The sequence below is a fragment of the Sardina pilchardus genome, chromosome 11 (genome assembly GCF_963854185.1).
Source record: "Sardina pilchardus chromosome 11, fSarPil1.1, whole genome shotgun sequence".
NCBI classification, from domain to species: domain Eukaryota; kingdom Metazoa; phylum Chordata; class Actinopteri; order Clupeiformes; family Clupeidae; genus Sardina; species Sardina pilchardus.
In genome coordinates, this window is record NC_085004.1 from 33,507,422 (window position 1) to 33,529,778 (window position 22,357).

Consider the following 22,357-nt stretch of genomic DNA (forward strand, 5'->3'; position numbering starts at 1 on the left):
CCTTTGCATTCTTTAATTTCTGTCTCTCTCTCTCTTCCCCTGTCCCTCTCTCTTTCTTTTTTGCTCTCTCGTTTCTGTGTCTGTCTTTCCCTGTTTCTTTTTTTTTTATATATATATATATATATATATATATATATATATAGCTTTTCTCGTTTCTGAAAAGTTTCTGTTTCTGTTTCTCTAGCTGAATGTTGGATCGGAGTGTGTCCGTGCCCTGATGCGGCAGTGGTACTGCCCACTCTGTCGGGGGATACCCACGGTCAAGCCCTGCCACTCACTGTGCCTTAATGTGATGAAGGGTTGCCTGGCCAATCAGGCAGACTTTGGACTCGGAATGGAACAATTTCATTGGTAAGAGAAAAAGTGGAGGTGGTCTCCAACGTAGCAGGTTTGACTGATCATGAGTTATGGTATTAATTCCATAAACAATAGTGATGAAGTATAAATAAGACATTCTAAATTCTCTATTTCTTCCTTGCTCTCACAATCTCATTCGTCTGTCTATCTGTCTGCTTATCTTTATCTTTCCTCTGTCTATCTCTTAATCTGTCTGTCTGCCTGTCTCGCTTTCTCTCTCAACTCCTGTCTATTTCTTTATTTTTCTATCTCTCTGCATCTGTCTATCTATCTCTCTCCTCCCTCCCCCATCACCACCCATCCATATCTCTCCCTCACCACCGCCACCTCCCCTCTCCCCCATCTGCCCGTTGCTCTCCCCATGTCAGATGCGCTGGTGGTTGTAGCTGATAAGCTGGGAGGTCCCTTCAACATGGAGCTGGCTGCTGACTCCATCGCCGTCAAGGTGTCGGAGGGGATAATGCACATGCAGGAGAACAGTGTCACCATCTCCACCAAGGCAAGGCTGCACACGGGGGCAGTGAAGGGGGCCCTGACATTTAAAAAGCCTTTAAGATAGCAAATGCTGAAATCCTGTTAAGGATAAGAGATGACTGTACATAATGTCCCATGACGTTCCATATTAGCACTGGATGCACAAGGCATTTAGCTTATTACATATATTTTTGGGAATGTTTTTGAAATTAGGTCTGTGTTTTGTTCACCCAGCCAGTAGGACACCAAACCGAGAAACAATGACTCCGGTGTAAAAAAAGTACCCTGGGCTCATTATATACTGTAGCGCACTCTGGTGGTCACATCCTATAATGAGCCTAGACGTTCATTCATTTCCCTGGCTTTTACAGCAGGCTGATGCTAATTATGTGCACTTACTCATGCATTAGCCACAGGGTGCGTTTCATGTAGCGTTTATACGTCCTCCCTCGCTCCTCGATGCCTCGATCCTCACTGATCTACATAAAGAATGATGGGGGGGAAACAATGGGATAGTCTATCCAGTGTTAGTTATAGATCAGTGGGAACGCCCCTCGAGGATCGAGCATCGAGGATCGAGGAGGCATGATGAGACGAACCCATAGACCTCTGAAGTTCGCCTACAAAAAAGCCACCATCTTTGCCCAAATAAGGAGATCCGGTATCTTGAGATTTTTTCTATGGGAAAATAACATGGGGTTTTTCAATTATCGCACCTGTTAAACTCTCGCGGGGATGAAGACGTTGGAAATGCAGACAACTAAGTATGTTTTTATTTATTATTATTATTTTAACCACAGGTCTTCCAGGGCTGCGGCCACCCCCGCCCTGCCCCGAGCAGGTCCAAGCGTTCCCCGAAGGAACCGCGTGGGAACCGGAAACCGTTCCGAAACTACAGCCCAGAGGAGAGACCCACCACGGCTGCCGGAACCAACCTGGACCGCCTGGTAAAGACATTAGAGCTACAGGGGGGGAATCAAGAGTGGTAGGATTAGTGATGATGGGAAAACTTGGCCTCACTTGAAATGGCAACAGAAAAAGAAAACTAATAAAGTATCACATGGAGGCACAAAGGGAGTTTTTGTCTAAAACTTATGATCTAACTATCTAAGAATAAACAGCTTTCCTTGAACAAACCACCACACATTTTGCACCAAGAACAGCTGGATAGCTTTGCAACTTATTTTACATTGTTAGGATGACACGTAATGTATTAACTCAAAAACATCACGCAAAAACACCCTTTCAAATCTGCACGCTGCTACTTTGGCTGTTGATGTTGAAACACTTACATTCTGTAGCCATCTTGTTTTTTGACAAGTGTGTGTGGGCCATGTCCAGGTGTCCGATCTGAAGGAGCGCTTGCGCCCCATGAAGGGTTTCTGGGTGTCCCTGCCACACACCATCTGCAATGATGACAAAATAGCCGCGGACGTTACCAATGAAGACCGATGTTGGAACGGACAAACTCGAGGACGGTGAGTATTAGGGAGAGAGCCAAACATTTGCTTTCACTTGGTTGTGTGTTATTCTGTACGTGGTTGTGTACTGTTTACATAAAAGTGTATTTGGACATATTTTTCTGCTGGTTTGAACTGTTAGCACTTTGAGGAAATACATCAGCATCAGCATGTTTGTATATCCATCAATGCAACGTTTATGTGCATCAGTGAACACTGATGTGTGAAGCTACATATTTTCAGTCATACTGTAGGTAACTGCGACAATGCCATCTGCATCAATGATGCACAGGTTGATTCAAATCGAGCTGGTGACTGCAATCACCCGCGGTTATGGATCAAGATTTTTTTTTTTTAATGATACTTGGGTCATGTTTGTTCGGGTCGGTTAAAATAAATATGCCATTAAACTTTTGTAATTTATATAGTACACATAATTGTATTTAGAAGGGAAAGACATCATTTGCAGCATAGCGAGCGGGGTTAAAGGCGTTATAACATCCCCACTTTTGCTGAAACGCGATTCTATTTCCCCCACATTTTGTCACGAAAATGTAGAAATGCAGGGAGTCAAAGACATTGAATGCGTGGGTGCGCGCACCAAGCCACTTGTTGTTTCTGCGTACACAGGCCCTTGGCCACATTTGACACGCAACTGTGTTCTGTTCTCAGAGCATATGCTTTCTCTGTCTATGATCTGCTGCTTTTCTCTAACTGCGGGCCTCCTCGACAAGAAAATTAGGCTACTGATCTGCGTAGCTGCGAAGTTATGCCAATGCGTGCTTCTCAAGTCTGATCATTTGCAGCAAGATCGAATGGTATTTTGGAAGCACAGACTGAAAGTAAAATAAACCCAGGAATCAGGAATTAATTTAGTGTCGTCAAGGCATAGCCTACAATTGGTATGAGCATGCAATGTGTGTGAATGTGCCTTAACACAGAGAAACACATGATAGTGTTGGATTATGAAAATAGGCTATGATGCCACAAAAAGACACAACAACATGGGTAACTTCAGCTAAATGAAGTTATTATTTTGCTGTCACTTTGTCTGTTTTATAACCTAGAAGGATGTGTTTGGATAGACATGGTACACATGTCAGATGGAAGAGGAGACACAGAGCTATCCATTGATACCAATCACGGAGCCGCGAGAAAATCAAACGAGAGTCAGTGGTGTAGTCTACAGTACGTGATACGCAGGACTATGCAGTATACCCACTTAAAATAGCATCACTATTTCAGTATACCCACTTAAAAAATTCTGTTTTTATAACACAGAAGAATCTATGTATTTGGTATCACTGGATAGCTCTGTGTCTCCTCTTTCATCTGACATGCATGCCATATCTCTGAGATCACTGGTTTGTGAGTAATTGAAACGAGAGTAATGAATGCGCAGGTCAACGCAGAACAGAGTAAACTATTATCATTTTTATGAAAATTTTATTTTATTTAATCATTTTTTTAAATATTCATACTTGATTGTACAGACAAGTGCCTTGTCTCGTTGGAAAGCCCCACGTCTGCTCTTTTGTGCAGTAAAGGTCTCATCTCGCTTCAATTAATAATCGGGCTCTGGGTTATGGGTTTGGTTTTTGTTTTGGTCCATTGATGAAGACAATGAAGATAAAACACTGCCCTGCAACTTGCACACAATGTGGCTAATACACAGGAAATTACTGTATTTTGTTTTGTGTGTGTGTCAGGTATTTGCCGGATGTGACCGGAGACGGTCTGGTCAGTCAGATCAACAACCCCGAGGTGGAGGTGGACATCGCCCGGCCAGACATCCGCACCCGCCAGCTCATCATGGAGCTGCGTGTAGCCACCAACCGCCTGAGGCACGCCCAGGCAGGACAGGACACAGACTTCATGGACTGTGAGTCTGACCCGACCTGTAGTTTATGTTCTGAATCATTCTGGTCTTCCACTATGCTAGAATATGAGCATATCCTCTTATGCTGCCACTGAATAGATAGTCACATTTGTAGGATTTCAGGTATGTTAAGTTATGGACAGCCTGTTATAATCTGTGTTCTCATGGAGTCTACATAGTCATAAATACTGCAACCAAAAGAATAGAATGCACTGACTCCTCATATGCCCACCACTTATTATATGTCACCAGTAGAGTTCAATCATGATATCTTATAAAGAGGTTTTAAGTAAAGAAAATGAAATGAAAAATAATACCATACTGAACCTTACAAAAACTAACACGAGTTACCCTCACCTGTTGTCGTGTCTTTGCAGCTGAGGGGGAAGACAGCAGTGGCTCAGGGGGCGGGGATGGAGGAGAGAGGTATAGCGATGACTGGCCAGGTTACGGGCCCTACTCCCCGCCCTACAACAAGGCACCACGGAACCCTAGTAACCCTAGTAACCCTAGTAACCCTAGCAACCCTGGCCGACCCACCCGCCCGCGTGACCGGACTGGAAGCAAGTGGAACCGTGCCAACCAGGGCCGGGGGAAGTCAGCTGCCCCGCCTTCACTCACAACCTCTCACACCCCCCTCGTCAGTCTGTCACTAGTGCTCTCTCTTGCCCCCTTGTGGAGGTAACCTGCTATGGCTGTGGTACAGATTTGGACAGAGAACACGGGGAGAAAAAAATGTCATAGTGAAAACACTGTGCCATTGTCTTTCTAAAGCACAGCAGTCCAAAAGATGATGCTAAATGTATTAGTGAACCACCAGCTAATTTTTTTTATTAGGTATTGCAAAAATTCCCAAACAGAAGTATCACCCTAATATTATTAAGATACATCAATAGCACAAATAAGGTTAAATAATCCCACTAGAGGTGACTGTAAACTTGGGCAGCTAATGATTGAATAGTTTCAAATATGAAAACTCTCATAGTCATTATTCATAGAAAAGTTTACATATTATCAGCGAGGTAAGCAATAATAATTTTTAAATTACAATTATCAAACCCTCATTGACAATTAGCAAATCAGCAGTTCAACTGCATCATGTTAGTCTTACTTTTGAACTCTATGCAGTTTGTAAATCACTGAACTACATAGTTTCTTTTTAATGTAACAATCTCTTTAGTTGAATCAATGGGTCGAGGTTGTCCTTTCTACCTGATCTAAGCCAAGCACCTTTCTCCTAAATCAGTGAGAGTATTGACGTTTCAAATGATATGTTGTGCATCACTCACAATGAGCAGTTTTTCATATATCAAAACAAACGAACAAAAAAAAAACAGTCAGACTCTGTAATGGTATATATTTACAAAAAAATCATGTCTGAACATGCAAATGCAATATTCAGCATTAGGAAACGAAGAGTGTGTGAATTTAAGGAGACCATACAAATCGAACAAAACATTTTTTGATAATGACAAGGGCATCCCATATCTCTGTTAATCCCCTACACAGTGCACACAGGGGGCCTTACCAGTGCTGAGGGCATCCTTTAAATCCTGGCATTGTTCGCCAGCATGGCCCAGGCATTTGTATTGGTGTCTTATTATTGTGATAGATTTATAAGGGTTTCTAATGTTTTGGTTGAGGACACATGCTTAATGTATGCCATTATTTATGTATTTATTTATTTATTTTAAAGTACTTGAATGTTAAATTTGCAGATGTAACTGCTGAATGTTGAAACCAGAGGAGTGTGAATTCAGTTTTATGTCTTGTCATTCCATAAATGTGTAGGCTTTCTTTTAGAGGAGTCCAGTTTGTTGGATTTACTTTTACCTTTTTAACTTGGGGTGAAGCAAGTCCATTTGGTGCTCTTAGTTTAATGACATGGGTTTTTTTTTATGGAATCGCTGCTGGTAGGATGAAAGGTTTTGTGTTGAATGGCAGCATTGTCAAGACTAGGGCTTTCTGTCTGAGAGAAAAAGGCGAGATGACCTTGATGAAATGACAGTAAATGAGAAATAAGACCTCAGTCCTGAGTCCTTGAGTTCCACTGATGAATAGTCCAGTGATGAAAGACAAATGTAAGGAGAGGAAGAGAAAGATGGCAAAACAGATGGGAGACGGAGAGAGAGGGAAACATACACATGGACTGTGCACTGGCCTTGATGAGAGACAGAGAGCACAAGAAGGGCAGAAAGAGTGGGAGGAGAGGAAATGTACAAAGAGAACACATGAAGCATGAATGAAAGGGAAAAACAAGTTAGATGTGAAACAAATGGAAACGAGGAGAAGAAAAACAAAAGCCTTCTGAATGTTGAAGCACACACCATATTTTTTACTTATGTTTACATATCATTATTTGTGTGCCATGGATGGTGTGTGAATGTGTGTGCGCGTGTGTCTGTCTGTTTGTCTGTCTGTCATTACATTAGTTTGGTGATGTAGTAATACTAAATCAACTGTTCAATCCTTGAGATGGGCTGTTTCTGCCTATTGCATATGACAATACCATACTACAGAACTCATACAGTAAGATGACAACAGCATTGTACAGTGGATTGTTCTGGTACTCTTTTATGTCACGTAGTCCATAATGCCCATACCACTTTAGAAATGATAATACAAAGTAAAAACAAATCACACACACAATTGTTGTTTTGAGGGAAGCACAAGTTGAAAAGAGTTTGGTCCAATCAAAATGACCAATGTGTAAACTCCATGTTACAATCGTTGATACCATTGTTAGGTTATTGTACAGTGATGGCACAAGTCAACATGACCTTTTGTATGAATGTTCCACTGTGATGTAAATGTTTTTTAATCCGTATTCCTAACTGTCAGGAATACTTTGTGTATGTGAAACCAATGAATAAAATGTCTGTTTGATCTATAAATGTTTTTGGTTTTGTTGTTGTTTTTTACAAAAACAATCAGGAAATTGAAAAAAATAAAAAAAAATGCATAGAAAAATTATGTAACATTGAAACAGGTATCAACTGTTGTACTGTAGAACCACAGACTTGTCTCACTGGTCAGGACTGCTAGCCAGCTCCCAATGTGTGACAAGGCCAGTCCCATACATCTAGAAGGTGCTACGATTTGAACACAACCTGTGCTCAAATTTAAAGCAAAAAGTAAAGCTTTGACTTTTGTGTTCCAAACGTTTTGCCGTTGTACATTAGGGCCCATTCCCAATCGTAATGCATTCAGTGCTTTCCAGAGGGATGTTCTGAGACGACGTGGTATTCTCTCTTGTTTCTGCCACACATCGGCCGACTGAAGCAGCCAAGCTAGAGGAAAAGGGACGAACTTGATCACCAAACTCTGTATGTATGTGAACACATTTTCATATACCCAAGACCCAAGCATGCATACACTGATACATATGCATAGGTAGTTATGGTATGTGAAACAAGACCAGGTAATGTCAGGTTTATGCTATTGCACGTCCTATGCAAAAATGTTTACTTTAAAAAGCCATTTCCATATGGCTCAAAGCTCACTTCTAGCTGCCTGTGTAATAATTCACTTTGTTAGATAAATGTAAAAGTGTTCCTATCTGATGTACACCAACATTCTTGGCCTGATGGTTCATTTGAATACTAACTCTGACAGGCGTGCAGGAGCACATTAATATTTCATACAGTAGCACTACCTTCCACAGCAGGAAGCCCAGGAGAGCCAATAGGACCAGGGCCAGCAGGAGGGAGAACACGATCACCCACCAGGGCACCCTGCGGTTCAGCAACGACTTCTGCTCAGGGAACACCGTCAGCTTCACCTGCAGGGGGCGCACAAAGCATGCCTCAGCACGACTGACCCCAATAACCCCACCACAATGCTGTGCTAATACATCTAGCATATCTGCTTGTTCAAAGCCAGTATGCAGCTTTGGCGCTTTTGAACCTGTAATCTCGGAATTGTTAGTGCCTTGTTCTGATGGTTGAATTACTGGAGGACTATCCAACTAGAGCATACAGTATCTATACAAATTATACAAAACATTAACGATTGCAAAATACGGTAACAAAATCTGTAGTGTGTTACTATCGTAACACATTTCAGTCTAATCTGGGTTGTTAAACTACAAATGAAGGTATAGTATATTGATTAGAAATTATATTATTATAATATTTTTGACTCCGTCATCTCCTTTTACCTTTTTAATTGATGGCTTTTAAAGGAATCTGGTGTTGATCCTGAGGTGTCTATGTGTGGGTGCACCTGCATTTGACTAAGCCAGAGTGGGAACATACGTCACCTGAGTAGGAAGGCTCCTGAGGCCGATGTTTTTCGGAGCTGAATGGATGCTGAGTGAGGCATTCAACAGAATGTCCAGGTAGTTCAAGGACTCGTACTCCTGGTGGGGCAGACACAGACACTTGCAGACACTTTCTACATTGTATTGTGTAGCTGAAAGGATTTTAAGTAGCCTACATGAGATTTCAAAGCAAGGTGTCTGTTGGGTGTTGTCTACTGTATGTCTGAGGTTTTCATGAATAATGCACTGATGCACAAATTGCTACTTATCATGCTATGCCTTCCAAACCCACATACAGTACTGTACCTCCAGAAATGTGCTGTTCCACAAACGAGCTCTGAGGTGGACCACTGCTTTATCTTCCAGGCCGAATAGGGGACACTTTATAGTGACACACTGTGCTTCTCCACCGCAAGCCTGAGAAGTAGGAGAGGATATGTACGTATGTCTTTGTTTACAAGTTTTACATGTTTTCATTATGCTCTGATGTAAGGTAAATTAAGTTGCTTACCACACACACTTACAAACACACCATATCACATTATCAAAGGATTTTATTACCAGCATTTTGTATTTCCTTTTTCCTCCAAATATGGATAATATTCCATCAGTGCTCTGAGCCTCCAGATCCGCCTCCACGGCCTGCCGCTTGCCTCTGGATATGCCTTGAGCCTGGGAGAGCAGTTGCAAATGTACATTTCAGTCAATCCAGTGTAGAAATGTGGATGAATACAGCTTTATACCTACTCAGAATTAGTTGAAGTAAATTAACTAGAATAGCTAGCTAGATAGATACTTTATTCATCCTGAGGGAAATTTTAGATACTTAAATTAGGATTGGGAGTTACCTCGATGTGTTGGAGAGGGCTGATTTCCTGTGTGGGAGAGCAGGACATTTTCTGACCATCTTTCCCCTCGATCTGCACCAGATACAGGAGCCATTTCCCATCCTTATTCAGTTTGGGCCACTGGATGTCCAGTGACACGGTGGTTAATGATGTCAGAGGTATTCCCAGATTGCTGATCTAGAAATGAGGTGTGTCACAGGCTTGCACGTCACAACAGTACATGGTGTAGTATGCCTAAATACAGTGATCTCCTGTGTATTAGCCACATTGTGTATAAGCCAGGACAGTGTTTTATGCAAATTAAAAGAAACAAAACCATATTAATATCATATTAACTGCCCTGTGCATTAACCTCATAGCTGAAAAAATTTTGCAAAATCAATGTATAAGCCACAGCTAATAGTTGGAAAATTACAGTATACTAGATTTGAAAATTAATTGAAAAGAAATGTCATGTACCGTGAAGTTGTACTCGACCGGACAACCAATGTCTTCCACTGATGTAACTTCGCTCTCCACTTTCGCCTTCTCTCCAACTACTGATACCTGGGATGGGCTTGCGCCACTAGCAACCCCAGAGTTCATGTTAACACAACATTGCCATAAAGTTTAAGTATATAGATTCAACACACAATTGCATGAAAGTGCACGGAAGTGCAGCTAGTCAATAATCTGCCATGTAGAAATATCATGTACGCCTAGCTCAAGATCCAGTCAACCATGCTACTCTGCTCAGGAAAGAAGACTGTTAATAATAATAATAATAATAATAACTTTTAACTCAACACAAACAGAGCACACACAGAGCAAGACAACACAAAAAGATGATGGTGGAAGATGAGAAGTGTTCCTGAAATAGATAGGTCTTGAGATGAGCTTTGAAGAAAGGAAAGGAGGGACAGTCACAGAGGGATTGAGGGAAGGAATTCGAGAGTTTAGGGGCCATGGTGCTGTTGACTTTATTCTAGTGAATTTATGTTTATTCTTCGGGAATAATTCAGATATGGCAAACATGGTTTTCTGATAGCATAGCCAATCCTGCTGTGGTTTATGGCATGCACGATTGATATATTGTACAGACAGGAATACATTGATAAAGCTAAACTAATAAAGTATTGATAATATGCTCACCTATACAACAGCAGGTTAAGATCAAAGATGATTCTGCCCCTGGTGTTCACTGCTGATATATTCTGAGAACTGGTCCTGTGGCCAAAGGTGAACTTTGTTAAAGGAAATGACTCACTTCAGGTTACAAGACACTATCAGTCTCATGAGTAAACATTCAACCCAGGTTGAAGCAGGTCATAAAGTCTGAGATAACACAAATGTGAAGAACATGTGGGGTGAAATGAAATGTCTCCTCAACCAAATGTTCTGTAAGCAGAATTTAGCAGAATCTATATACATTGACAATGCAAAGGCCTACTATCCAGAATGAAATGGTTCCCCCAGAGTTAGGCTCACGTTTGCAGTTGCAGGGAAACATTGACTTCTGAAGTGCTCAAGGTGATGTTCATTGTAGTCAGTGTAATGTAGACATCAACCTGAGAAACAAACCACAACATTACTTAGAAGCTCCCAAATATTAATCATGTGAAACAGCTGAGTTTTAAAATGGGTGAACCTAGCCCGATCTGCCGGCAGTTGCATTTCGCCCTGCTGCTCAGGCTGGAAACCTGCACTTTTTTTCCCCTGCTTCCTGTCCACGTTTGCTGGAACCAATCACAAACTGGCTTATCCACCAGGCGCACCTGGATCGGTCTGATTGGTTGAAGGACTATCCAAATGCGTACAGAGTCATTTGAACTATGCCCATTGATTATGCCTCTTGTGCAGTAGAAAGACAGTGCAGACACCATGTATGTTCAATCTTAAAAGATTGATCTTAGTATCGGTGATAGCCAGGCTAGCCGAGTTAACTGTCACATACCGAATCAGTTCAACTGGCTCACCTCTGCATCTCTGGGTATAGGGTCTCCTACGCGACATCTCACCAGGGTGCCATTGGCATTAGCAGTGCAGTACACCTGTACATAGCCACAGTGTGGAAATAAAGAAGAGAGAAGGAGAGAAAGAAAAAGAGGAAGTAGAGATCAAAAGAGAGAGAGAGTGATAGAGATTATAACTTCTGCGTATAAACTTTAGGCTTATTTGTCTTCATGCAGAGCTGCGAAGGTCTGGCTGAACATGATGGAGTTAACACACTTCATGTTTATGCAAAAGTCCAGCATGCATCATGTTCAGACAAATCTGCACAGCACTGTATGAAGTCGAATGAGCCTATTTAGAGATATTTAGAGAGGATATGACACACAGGAAATGACCCGCTGAATGGTGTGCCCTGTATGCTGACTCACAGAATTATCCTTGGAGAAGTAGGACATGTAATAGATTGGGCTTGGGATGGTGGCAACCAGCTGAGTGTCATAGGCGTTCTCTCCTCCCTTATTTGTCACCGTTATCTTCAGATCAATCTTTTTGTCACTGGCAGAAATCAGTGCTGTGCCATTCTCTCTGTATTTCAAAACATCAAATTGAATGACACTCGGCCACATTAATTTTACAACATTTTACAAAAATTGTACTTAGAAAAAGGATTTCAGACTACCTTCTTAATGGTGTGAAGTGGTCTGTGTCTGTTTTTCTGGATACAAACTGATACTGCAGATTCAGGTTACTTCTACAGACGTTGTCATTCCCACATCCAAGATTCACAAATTTGAGCTGTACAAACAAACATGGAGGACAGCTGCTGAGTGGATTCATCATCATTACAGATGTTCTGTGTAAATCCAGGAGCAGGTCATGTTTATTTATTTTTAAATGAAGCTTATTGACTTCCTCATGTTAATATATCAGGATTACCTCTTCCCCCAAACTATCTGTCTGTGCAATGCATACACTCTTTCACAATATCATAGAGAACAACTCCTAATAATTCACAATGCAAACTCTCATATCAATAGCCAACACACAGTCATACACACAATCTGTCTCTCTGTGTGTCTTTCTCTAATACAAACACAGACACAGACACACCCACACGTTTAAACACACCCACTGACACACCACACACCTCAGCTGTGCGTTTGTTCTGTGGTGAGGTGACAGGCTTCAGCTCAGGCAGAGAGCTGAGTGCTGACCGGTGGCTGGACGTGGCACTCAGGAGTGATGTGGACACGCTAATGGGAATGGCCCTGACCTTGTCCTGGATGTCCGTCTGAGAAGAGAGGTTGGCTCTGTTCAAAACCCTGTCCTGTTAATTCATCTTATTTACTGACAGAGGATGATCTACAGTAATGGACACTGTACACTGCCCAATGAATCGCATATGCTTGAATCTGTTGAATACTCATTCAAAATGTATCTAAAAATTCTCAGACCGCAAACAACACCCCAAAATAAAAAACATGGCTCTTGTAAAATATAAAAGCCTTATCAAATATAAAACATACTGATATAATATATGCAGATTTTAAAAATGCCTGTTGAATTCACAGAAGAGAAAGAAGATCCATACCTGTAGCCGGAGTTCTGTGTTAACACATTCCTTTTTTGAACTGCCGAGTCTCAAAGTGCCCTGGGACCAGAGATGGCAAAAATGCACTTTTCATACTCAAGTAGATGTAAAGATACGGTAAAAAACGCTTAAGGACTTCACTCAAGAAGTACAGGCTCTGATATGTACGCAAAGAAGGACTATTTTACTGTCTGTTTCTGGGCTTCATAGATCCAATTTAACTCTATAACAACTATTTCACTGCCCCTTAAAATACCCTCTTGATACCTTGTGTCTAACTAAGTATGATAAGGCATTAGATTTGACAAAAAAGTTTCCTATTATCATGGAACTATTATTCCTGTCGCTGCCATTCTCTTAGAAAAGTCTGTACAAGTTGATGACCCAATGCAGCACAAGCCACTGCTAATGTTAATGGACACAAAATGAGGAGAATTTGGTAATCAACTAATTTTCTTCTCACAAGATGGCGGTGAGTATTGAGTATTTGCACTTTGTTACTCCTCACCTCTGCTTGGGATGGATCTTTGAAGGCCACCCGAGATGGCAGATTCCACTCCCTCCTCTGACTGTCTGTTTCCAGCATGTAGCGGATATCTGCCAGGGGTAATGGAGATGTCAGGATTGGCACAGCACCACCAGATGCTGACAGTGCATCAGCCGTGGTACATCGGGCTTGGCCTATCTATCATTTCACATTAGGCTTAGCCTATCTACTGTGGCACATTAGGCTTGGCCTATCTATCATTTAACATTAGGCTTAGCCTATCTACCGTGGCACATTAGGCTTGGCCTAAGTGGCACTTCAGGTAGTAGAGTAGCAGAGTAGTAGAGTCAGTTGGCTACAGGACATTTGGTGTGGCATGTAGACTGCCTCATAACTGTTGTTTATGTGGATCTCTATTTCTTTTAGCCTCTGAATATCACCTTTATGCCACTGTAATGGAGTTTGGACAGGAAAGTCTTCAAGTGACCAATCCTCCAAAGTAATACATGTTTGAGATTGACAGCTTACGATGTTGGACTGGACTGATGTGCTGTTCCTTGTATACTTACTGATGTCTGGCTTGTAGGTGGCTGGATGTGAGGTGAAACTAAAACAGGACTTGACAGTAATTGAGCTGAATGATAAAAAAAAACACACATTAAGATCCAGTTTTTTAGATATTTGGGATGAATTGTATGTACAGTATTTGTTTGTCTACCAATAAAACTAACCATTGCTGCTTATCACAATTGTAATTCTTTACATCGATGCCATCAGGGGTTATCATCAAGGTCTGCTCAATATTTATGACTGGTTTTGCCCTGGGAAAATAAGATAATTCAGAATCACATGTCACCTGGTACAGAAATCACATATAAACCTTAACACAACATCACAAGATATTACCTGTAAACAAATACGGAATCTGAGAGAGATCCCACAGCTATATCTGGATATCCATTCTCATCTACATCCATGTTCCCCGCTAAGGAATATCCAAATAACTTAACACCACCCTTGCCTTTTATAATCTGAAATGTTCAACAAATATAAAATAATTCAGTACAGAATATTCCAATAACGTAACAGCACCTTCTTTTATAATCAGAAATGTTCTCTTACAATCTCTTTTAAACACAACATCTCTGAAAATACTGTACAAGCAGATTGTTGGCTAACAGTATGGCATGACATGATACTGTATGTTCTGTAAAATGTGTTTACTGGCCTGTGTGGGTTTCTCTAGAATGCCCTCTGCAGAGCCATGGTAAATGTAGACATGTCCGGGTCCCTCGTACGGTGCTCCTACAGCAATATCTGTTACGAAAGTTCATGAACATCTCTGTCACATAAAAACATGAACCCAGCACACAGACTTCAAGGTTGAAGCTTAATGTCTTTGCCCATTCTATACAATGAGGTTATATTATTGGGCAGCCGTGGTGTACTGGTTAGCGCATCGGGCTTGTAACCGGAGGGTTGCCGGTTCGATCCCCGACCAGTCTACCACGGCTGAAGTGCCCTTGAGCAAGGCACCTAACCCCTCACTGCTCCCCGAGCGCCGCTGGTTGGGCAGGCAGCTCACTGCTCTGGGTTGTGTGATTCACCTCACTGTGTGTTCACTGTGTGCTGTGTGTTCACTAATTCGGTTAAATTGGGTTAAATGCAGAGAACTGAATTTCCCTCACGGGATCAAAAAAGTATATATTCTATTCTATTCTATTTGATAGACAGTTCATGGGAAAAGGAATACTAGTGTACACAAATGGCTAAATTCATTGTGTGTGCTTTATACATATCCAGGGGTGCCTGTCTGTGATAACAAAAGGGTTAAAAGAAAGACAAGCATTCCAGTTGGCCAATGTCGTGTTCTGTGGGTATCCCCTCCTGTAGAGAACATGGGGATAAAGCTTTTTTTCAGCTTGATGGCATTCACAAAAGACGCCATAGAGGGCTTTTCAGCTGACCTTGGAATCCGTCTTGATTGACATCACCGATGCTTCCAACTGCCAGCCCGAACATAGAGTCCTTTTTTCCATGGAGACGGACAGGCTTGAGATTGTTCCAGTCTCTGCCTCCAGCCCGATTGATGTAGACGTAGACTGCACCTCCCACATCTCCATCTTTTTCAAAGTACTGGGGGGCACCCACAACCAGGTCCTCCCACCTTCATCAAAGATATGGTATAATTACATAGTACTTCTGTATGAATAACAAATATGCTATTCTGAAGTTGTGGCAAAATAAAGAACGTAGACTAATCTAGAGCTAACAGTAGATATGGGACTAGTTTAGCTTGATACTGCACTGCACTAACATTTAAACAGACTCTCATGAGGCCCATTCAGTTTTACTTCATAACCTGAATATTGGTGACACAGTTCATCGGACATCTAAGTGTCATGTAATGTAGTACTGTGTATGAATCTCTGTGATCCGGGTCATAATACGCTTCTCCACCACTATTTACACTTAGCCCTCTATTGCATAGTGTTGCTTCAGGGTAACAAACCCTTGTCGCCTCATTTTCTCAGGCCTACAACATCATACACCAATAAAAAATGCTCATATTGATCAGGAGGAAGTTTGAAAAGCCAATAGAATGCTTGTATTTGATCACATGACTTGTAAAATACCCTTTTCAATCTATTTTCCTCACCTGCACTCACATACGGCAGGCATGTTTTTTTCAGCTCCACAAACCTTTGAAAAAGTGACATTTTCCTTAGGATTTCCATGAAATAAAAAATATTTTCACAATTTTGGGTAAGTTCTGATTCAGTTTCACTCTGTTGATTATGTTTTTATTGAATATTTATTTAGTAAAAGTGTAAAATAGCTATGTTGCCTCAAAGCAACAACATGCAACAGTGGAATGAGGATTCCCTGTTTATATGCTAGTTACTTACACAGAGTCAAATGGCAGGATACCAAGACTTGTTGAGTATTTGTCAGTATGTACATTGTTTTTTATTTTAAAATACTTAATAACAATAACAATATGTTTATTGATGTGTGCTTATTGATATCTCCAGATGGAGATGCTGAAGAAAGAGATGGAGAGCTGAAAAAAGACGAAGAGGAACAGGCATACATAAACTGAATGGGAATGAATGGATAAAAATAATACTCCTTTGTCGCGCATTGTTACTTCTAGGTAACAAACCCAACTAAGATTGTAACTAGTTGTAAATGTATTACTTTTTCAGCACAAATGTTTTTTTCAAATTAAGTTGATGTTGAAGATCTTTCATAAAATGTATTTTGTTATGGAATAAAGAGATATATTATAAGTAGACTGCACTTTTTGTATTTATTACCATTATTGCATGTTGTTGCCCCAAAGTAACAAACCTAGATCTACCCCCTATTAATATTCAATTTTTTTATGGAATTGTTCAATGTGCTCTATGACTGGCAATAAAATGTGTGGAAATGTTTTTTTTCTTCATTATTTCATATATCATGCAATAGAGGGTTAGGGCATTTTTTTTACCCCTATGAGACTGGGCTTTTAACCACTGAGAGGCTGGACTTTTAATCACTGAAAGGCTGGGCTTTTTACAACAGAGAGGTTGGGCTTTTTACAACTGAGACAGGCTCTGTCCTGCAAAACAACAGAAACAACAAACTACTGTCGCACTGTGTGTCCAAAAACCCTGCTGACCCCTGTTCTAGACAGCAGCTCACCCATCTGCGTTGAGGTCCACCACTGCGAGGTCATAGCCAAAGGACGAGGCCAGCCCAGGATCAGTGAGGCGGTGCACCACATCCAGACCTTGGGTTTTGTCTTCACTCCGCAGCAGTAGCACCTACACACACCACAGTTACATTTACCTTGTAGCACCTACACACCCCAACCATTACATTTACCTTTACAGTTGCATTCAAGTGCACATTCACATACAGTGAATAAGTGAGGAGGAGGATGCACGCCCAAGTAGAGGTGCTGGCTGGGAGGTTATCATGAGTAAGGACAGGGTAGCTGCATCAACAGATATCTCTTCCAATCAATTATACTGTATCTAAATCATATCTACAGTATGTCAGTTATCTATTCAAAACAGATGTTTCAGCAAATAGCCTTTATCAACCCAAAGTGACATTAATAAAGGCTGTTTGCCTAAAAAAAGAGAGATCACAGTGTGTGACCACCCTTTACAGACAGAGGACAGAGGAAGTAGGTGTGTAGGGTGCAGGGATCCCAGCCTTGGATATGGACTCTGACAGACCAGAGTGCCAGACCGTATAGATGCATGAGGTTCACACATAGAGACTTTTTTTGAGGGCCCCAGATAGGCTTCTCTGTACAGATATATGTACATTTATGAGTGGTGCGCATACCTCCTCTAAACGGACATATATTTATGAGTGGTGCACATACCTCGCCACTGTGTCCAGACCTTGGGGCTCCAGACACGATGATCAGCTCCCCTTTATTGGTCAGAGTGGTGCTGGATCCTATGGAGAATCCTGCACGGACATCACACACACACACACACACACACACACACACACACACACACACACACACACACACACACACACACACACACACACACACACACAGACGTTAAAAGCATCTGATATGTGGTTAGCATTAACATTTTGAAAAAAGTTCAATTATTTTAACACACATGTCTTTATTATGTCTTTTTACAAGGAACATTACACTCAAGGTCTTTTTATGTACACAGAGCTCTGTAACAAAATGTGGCCATTTCATTGAGACATCTTCTGTTTTGTGTGAGTGACAGAAGCAAGAAGAGGCAGATATGTGGTTATTAACACAGCTAAATTAACAGTTCAATTATTAAAGAGTGGGAGTCACGTCTACCTAAATAACTGCTGATGTTGACAGGAATGAGCTTGGGGTCGTTCTCTTCCCCGGTTTCCAGCACCTCAGGATAATCCACATCCCAGTCTGTCGGTTCAAGACGCACGATACCTGCAGTGTCACAAAAAGGGAGTTAATAGAGGGTGGTTCTAGAATGCACCATAATCAACCACTGAAGTGGGTCTTATAATAAACCTCAGAATGACTCCAGCCTGAATATAAGCAGAACAATAACCATAACCATGACAAAAGAGGACATTTTCATGTAATAGAATGGGCATAAAGTTAATAGAGATACAGTATACTAGGCCCCAGCCGTGGCGCGACTGGCTGGGGCACCTGCACCGCACGCCGGCGACCCGGGTTCGATTCCCGCCCCGTGGTCCTTTCCGGATCCCACCCCGACACTCTCTCCCATTCACTTCCTGTCTGTCTCTACTGTACTATCATTAAAAAGGCATAAAAGCCCAAAAAATATACTTAAAAAAAAAAAGAGATACAGTATACTGTGTGTGTGTGTGTGTGTGTGTGTGTAAAAATATATATGGAAAGATTGATCTATGTTATCATACTGTATCTTCTCATGGGACGAAACAGAAGAAATGACACTTTGCTACAATGTAAAGTAATCAGTGCACAGCACAGCTTGTATAACAGTGTAAATTTGCTGTCCCCTCAAAATAACTCAATACCACTGATATATAACAAGAGTGATTACACCCCTAAGTGAAAAAAGCACACTGTTATACAAGCTGTGCACTGATTACTTAACATTGTAGCAAATAATAATTTCTTCACTGTTGTCCCATGAAAAGATAAAATATTTACAAAAATGTGAAGGGTGTACTCACTTTTGTGAGATACTGTATGTGTGTGGGTGAAAGAGAGAAAGAGAGAGTATATGTGTCTACACACAGAATATTATAATATTACTACTTACACTAATAATTATACTAATAAACACACAAATCCTTCACACACATAACTTTCACCACTTACCCTTCCAGTCGTAGCCCCCTGGGGCTCCATATAGGATGTGCTGCTTGTCATTGGTGAAGGCAGGAGAGACTCCCTGTTGGCAATAGCCAAAGAATTCCTTGGTATTTCCCCCTGGCCTTGCCAGACGACCTCCCTCAGCACAGAATGGGTCTCGCTCATCTTCTTGTGCCTGCAGGTCCTGCTCCAGGACTATGCAGCGGCCAGGCATCACCCGAGACTCCTCCGACTTCCATCTCTGGTAGCGGTGGGCACACACCTGAGAAAGAGAGAGAGCAGAGAAAGAGGAGGATGACCCCTGGGTTCACCTGTGTTGCTCCTATGTGGTAGCCTGGCTCTGCCCTCCTATGTACTTCCGCTGAATTTTCATTTCCCTTCAGTACGTCGTCTGGGTCTGCGGTATATTTGCGGGTTTTCTCCGGACAAAAATGTGCAGGTCCAATCAACAAGTTGATTAGCTGAGAATGATGATGTTGAGGTTGTGCGCTAGTTTGAGCATGACATATGTCACCAAGTCAAGTTAACGCTTGGCAATGGAAAGTGGCCAGACTCTCTGTGCATTATGAAATATGTACAAGAGTTTGGTAGGACCAGGCTATGTGGTGATTGATCACCACATCCTCATTTTCTCAACACATCAGAAGGGAAATGTGATTTATAGGCAAAAGAGTTGAAAACAATGAATGCATAGTCAATTTTGCTATATCCCTACTGGGGATAGATCCCTCCTCACTGGGGACATATCAACACTGGTGATAGATCCCTCATCACAGGGGACTCGTTTTCACTGGCCCCAGGTAAGTGTAATAGTTCTGAATTATAATTACTAAAGAAATATTGTAAACTCATTCAATACATTTAGGGCCAGATATGTACATAGCCTACATTTCCGAGCATAGTAATATCAGCGCCATGGCCAACCCACAGAAAGCGCACACTGTTATTCTTCAGTTTATTTCATCAAATCTGCAGTTCATCGGGTAATCATATTTCTCGGCTCCCAATCACAATTTGCGAACATTCACAACTGTAGGGCATATTTCAATCACCAGCAGAGTTGAATGATGTTCAGGGTACACTATGCAAGATTTTCACCTTTACGGAGAAAGTTTGATGTTAAACAAACTTGTAATAGGCAAATCATTCACCTTGCATAGATGTAGCGAGTCCCTACAGCGAAAACCATCCACGCAATTTACAAGAGCAAAGTCCCGCCAATTCTAATCCACCAAGTTCTTTAGAGATAGTTTTTTGCCTGTTGTTAATCCTTCACCTCCACAACAAAAGCATTTGCATTGTCTACAGCGGGAATAATTTGCGAGAAGTTTGCTATTTACAATTACCCTGGAAATCCAAAATTTCTACGACAGCACAATTTGAATTTGCTCAGCGAGTCACTCTGGCAATCAGTAATGCTGCTCATTACCCATGCCCATGGAGCCGACCTGCACCAATCACATCGGTGTGCGACAGCGCTGCAACATCAAATTCCAGATAGGAATCAAGTCGGAAAGCATTGGTCGTAGTGTTATCCAATTGTGTGCAGTGATGTTTTCATATGCATGCTTGGTGCCGACCCTCGAGTTGGGCCATTTTTATTTTTCATATCCAGACCAGATCCAAATGTGGGACTGGATTTCCAGGCTAATTTACAATTGCAGAGTAACATAAATAAATCTAAGTGTTGAAAGTTGATGACCTTACCACAACCTTTCCCCCAGGGCCCTGGCTCCTGACTCTCACTCCCATCCACTGGTTCTCTTTATGGTCCTCCGCAGTTTCTAGAGAAACAGCAGAATGTGTATAGACCTGCAACTTCACTTTGACACACCGGCACAGCGGCCATTCATCACACATGCATTCGTCTCCTTTTTTATTTACATGTAGATTACCTATGTCAAGTCATGAGGAGACTGGCTCATTGAGCCCTGACCTAAACCCAATAGAACACCATTGGAATGAATTAGAGCGGAGACTGAGAGGCAGTCTCTTCATCCAACATCAGTGGGTGACCTCACAAATGCCCATAAACACACTAAATCTTGTAGAAGACCTCCTCACAAGAGTTGAAGCTGTTATAGCTGCAAAGGATGGACCGACATCATATTAAAGCCTAAGGATTAAGAATGGTATGTGACTGAAGTTCATATGTGGGTCAAGGCAGGTGAGCAAATACTTTTGCCAATATAGTGTGCATACTGTATAGTATATATATATACACACACAGTATACACACACACACACACACACAGAGACACACACACACTAAGAAGTCATTCAATGTCCTTTACACAAAATCAAACAGTAATAGCAAATACAGCATAGTGAGGCAATAGTCAAAGTTACGATCATAAAAAAAGAAAACATACAACACACAAGGTAAAATTATTTTAAAACAAAGATTACAGTAATTAGAAAGAAGAAAAGATCAAAGACACACAGCAGAATTAAAAGACTGATGCAGAATGTGCAGCTAGCAGAAGGCACCTGAGAACAGTTTGGTCTTAAATCTAGATTTAAAACTGGCTATAGCTGGGGGTTTTTTTGAGGTCATCTGAAGGTTAGTTCCAGAGATTAACCGCATATCAGCTAAAAGCTGCATCACCATGACAGTAGGTATTACTAATGTGTTTTCTCCTGAGACCTGAATGGTCTAGAAGGTGTACATACTGTATATCCATCACTGTAAAGGAGGGGATACAGTACATTATTTTGCCGCTTTGTGAAAAACCTTTGCTAGACTGCTAAATATTGCAAAGAGTGGATACAAACCTGTGGCGTCAAACTGGATGCGTTGACAGTCATTGGGCACAGTTGTGAAACCACAGCTATACAGTCCTCCTGTTATGTTTGCCCTCTGCTTCCCCAAGGCTTTGGAATGAGGAGCACCTACCAGCAATCTGGATTATGATACACCATGGTAATTACTAGATGAACCCATATGTAAGAAATGCATTAATTCCAGGCATTGTAATTATTGCCATGATCAAACTGCAGTCTTCTGCACCAATGGATATTTGTGTCTGATAATTTATGTTTATGATATTAGAATATTGATCATAATGTTGAACTGAGACATTTCTTCTAATTTCTTTTTTAAAAAAGAAAAATCTTGAAAGAAGGTATGATTAAGATACACTAGTAGTTTTGACAGTGCAAAAATGATATATGCCTAGCCTTGCCTCCCTATGCTTGCCACATAAAACAATAGCAAAGTCACCAGAGAGAAATTTAC

At 41.4% G+C, this 22,357-nt stretch overlaps 2 protein-coding genes across 2 annotated transcripts in view; one reads left to right on the forward strand and one right to left on the reverse strand.

The window, feature by feature from the left end:
* The window catches only part of gpc2 (glypican 2), a 9,317-nt gene extending 3,820 nt beyond the window's left edge, over positions 1-5,497 (forward strand). The window contains 7 exon segments of the mRNA XM_062549842.1: positions 144-322; positions 324-351; positions 726-856; positions 1,632-1,778; positions 2,173-2,309; positions 4,001-4,173; positions 4,548-5,497. Coding sequence (XP_062405826.1) covers positions 144-322; positions 324-351; positions 726-856; positions 1,632-1,778; positions 2,173-2,309; positions 4,001-4,173; positions 4,548-4,855 — 1,103 coding nt within the window. The 3' untranslated portion in view covers positions 4,856-5,497.
* A 1,837-nt stretch (positions 5,498-7,334) lies between these two features.
* LOC134095328 (integrin alpha-6-like) lies at positions 7,335-20,895 on the reverse strand. The gene is made up of 20 exons (XM_062548778.1): positions 20,827-20,895; positions 19,126-19,381; positions 18,127-18,237; positions 17,674-17,762; positions 16,980-17,101; positions 15,257-15,456; positions 14,518-14,606; positions 14,196-14,320; positions 14,021-14,110; positions 13,859-13,923; positions 13,311-13,399; positions 12,803-12,862; positions 12,426-12,502; positions 9,739-9,844; positions 9,280-9,456; positions 8,993-9,103; positions 8,738-8,848; positions 8,432-8,530; positions 7,826-7,951; positions 7,335-7,460 (listed from the first exon to the last, which is right to left on the reverse strand). The coding sequence occupies exons 1-20, from the start codon at positions 20,869-20,871 to the stop codon at positions 7,377-7,379; spliced, it is 2,232 nt and encodes a 743-aa protein (XP_062404762.1). The 5' UTR covers positions 20,872-20,895; the 3' UTR covers positions 7,335-7,376.
* Positions 20,896-22,357: the final 1,462 nt, after the last annotated feature.

What these genes read in the sequence shown, in the direction of transcription:
- LOC134095328 (XM_062548778.1), bottom strand. Translation starts at nt 20,871, where the DNA reads ATGGGAGTGAGAGTCAGGAGCCAGGGCCCTGGGGGAAAGGTTGTG. An exon ending in GCCCTCTCCAACACATCGAG is followed by an intron (nt 9,104 to 9,279) that starts GTAACTCCCAAT and finishes CTGCTCTCCCAG; the next exon opens with GCTCAAGGCATATCCAGAGG. An exon ending in AAAGGAAATACAAAATGCTG is followed by an intron (nt 8,849 to 8,992) that starts GTAATAAAATCC and finishes CCTACTTCTCAG; the next exon opens with GCTTGCGGTGGAGAAGCACA.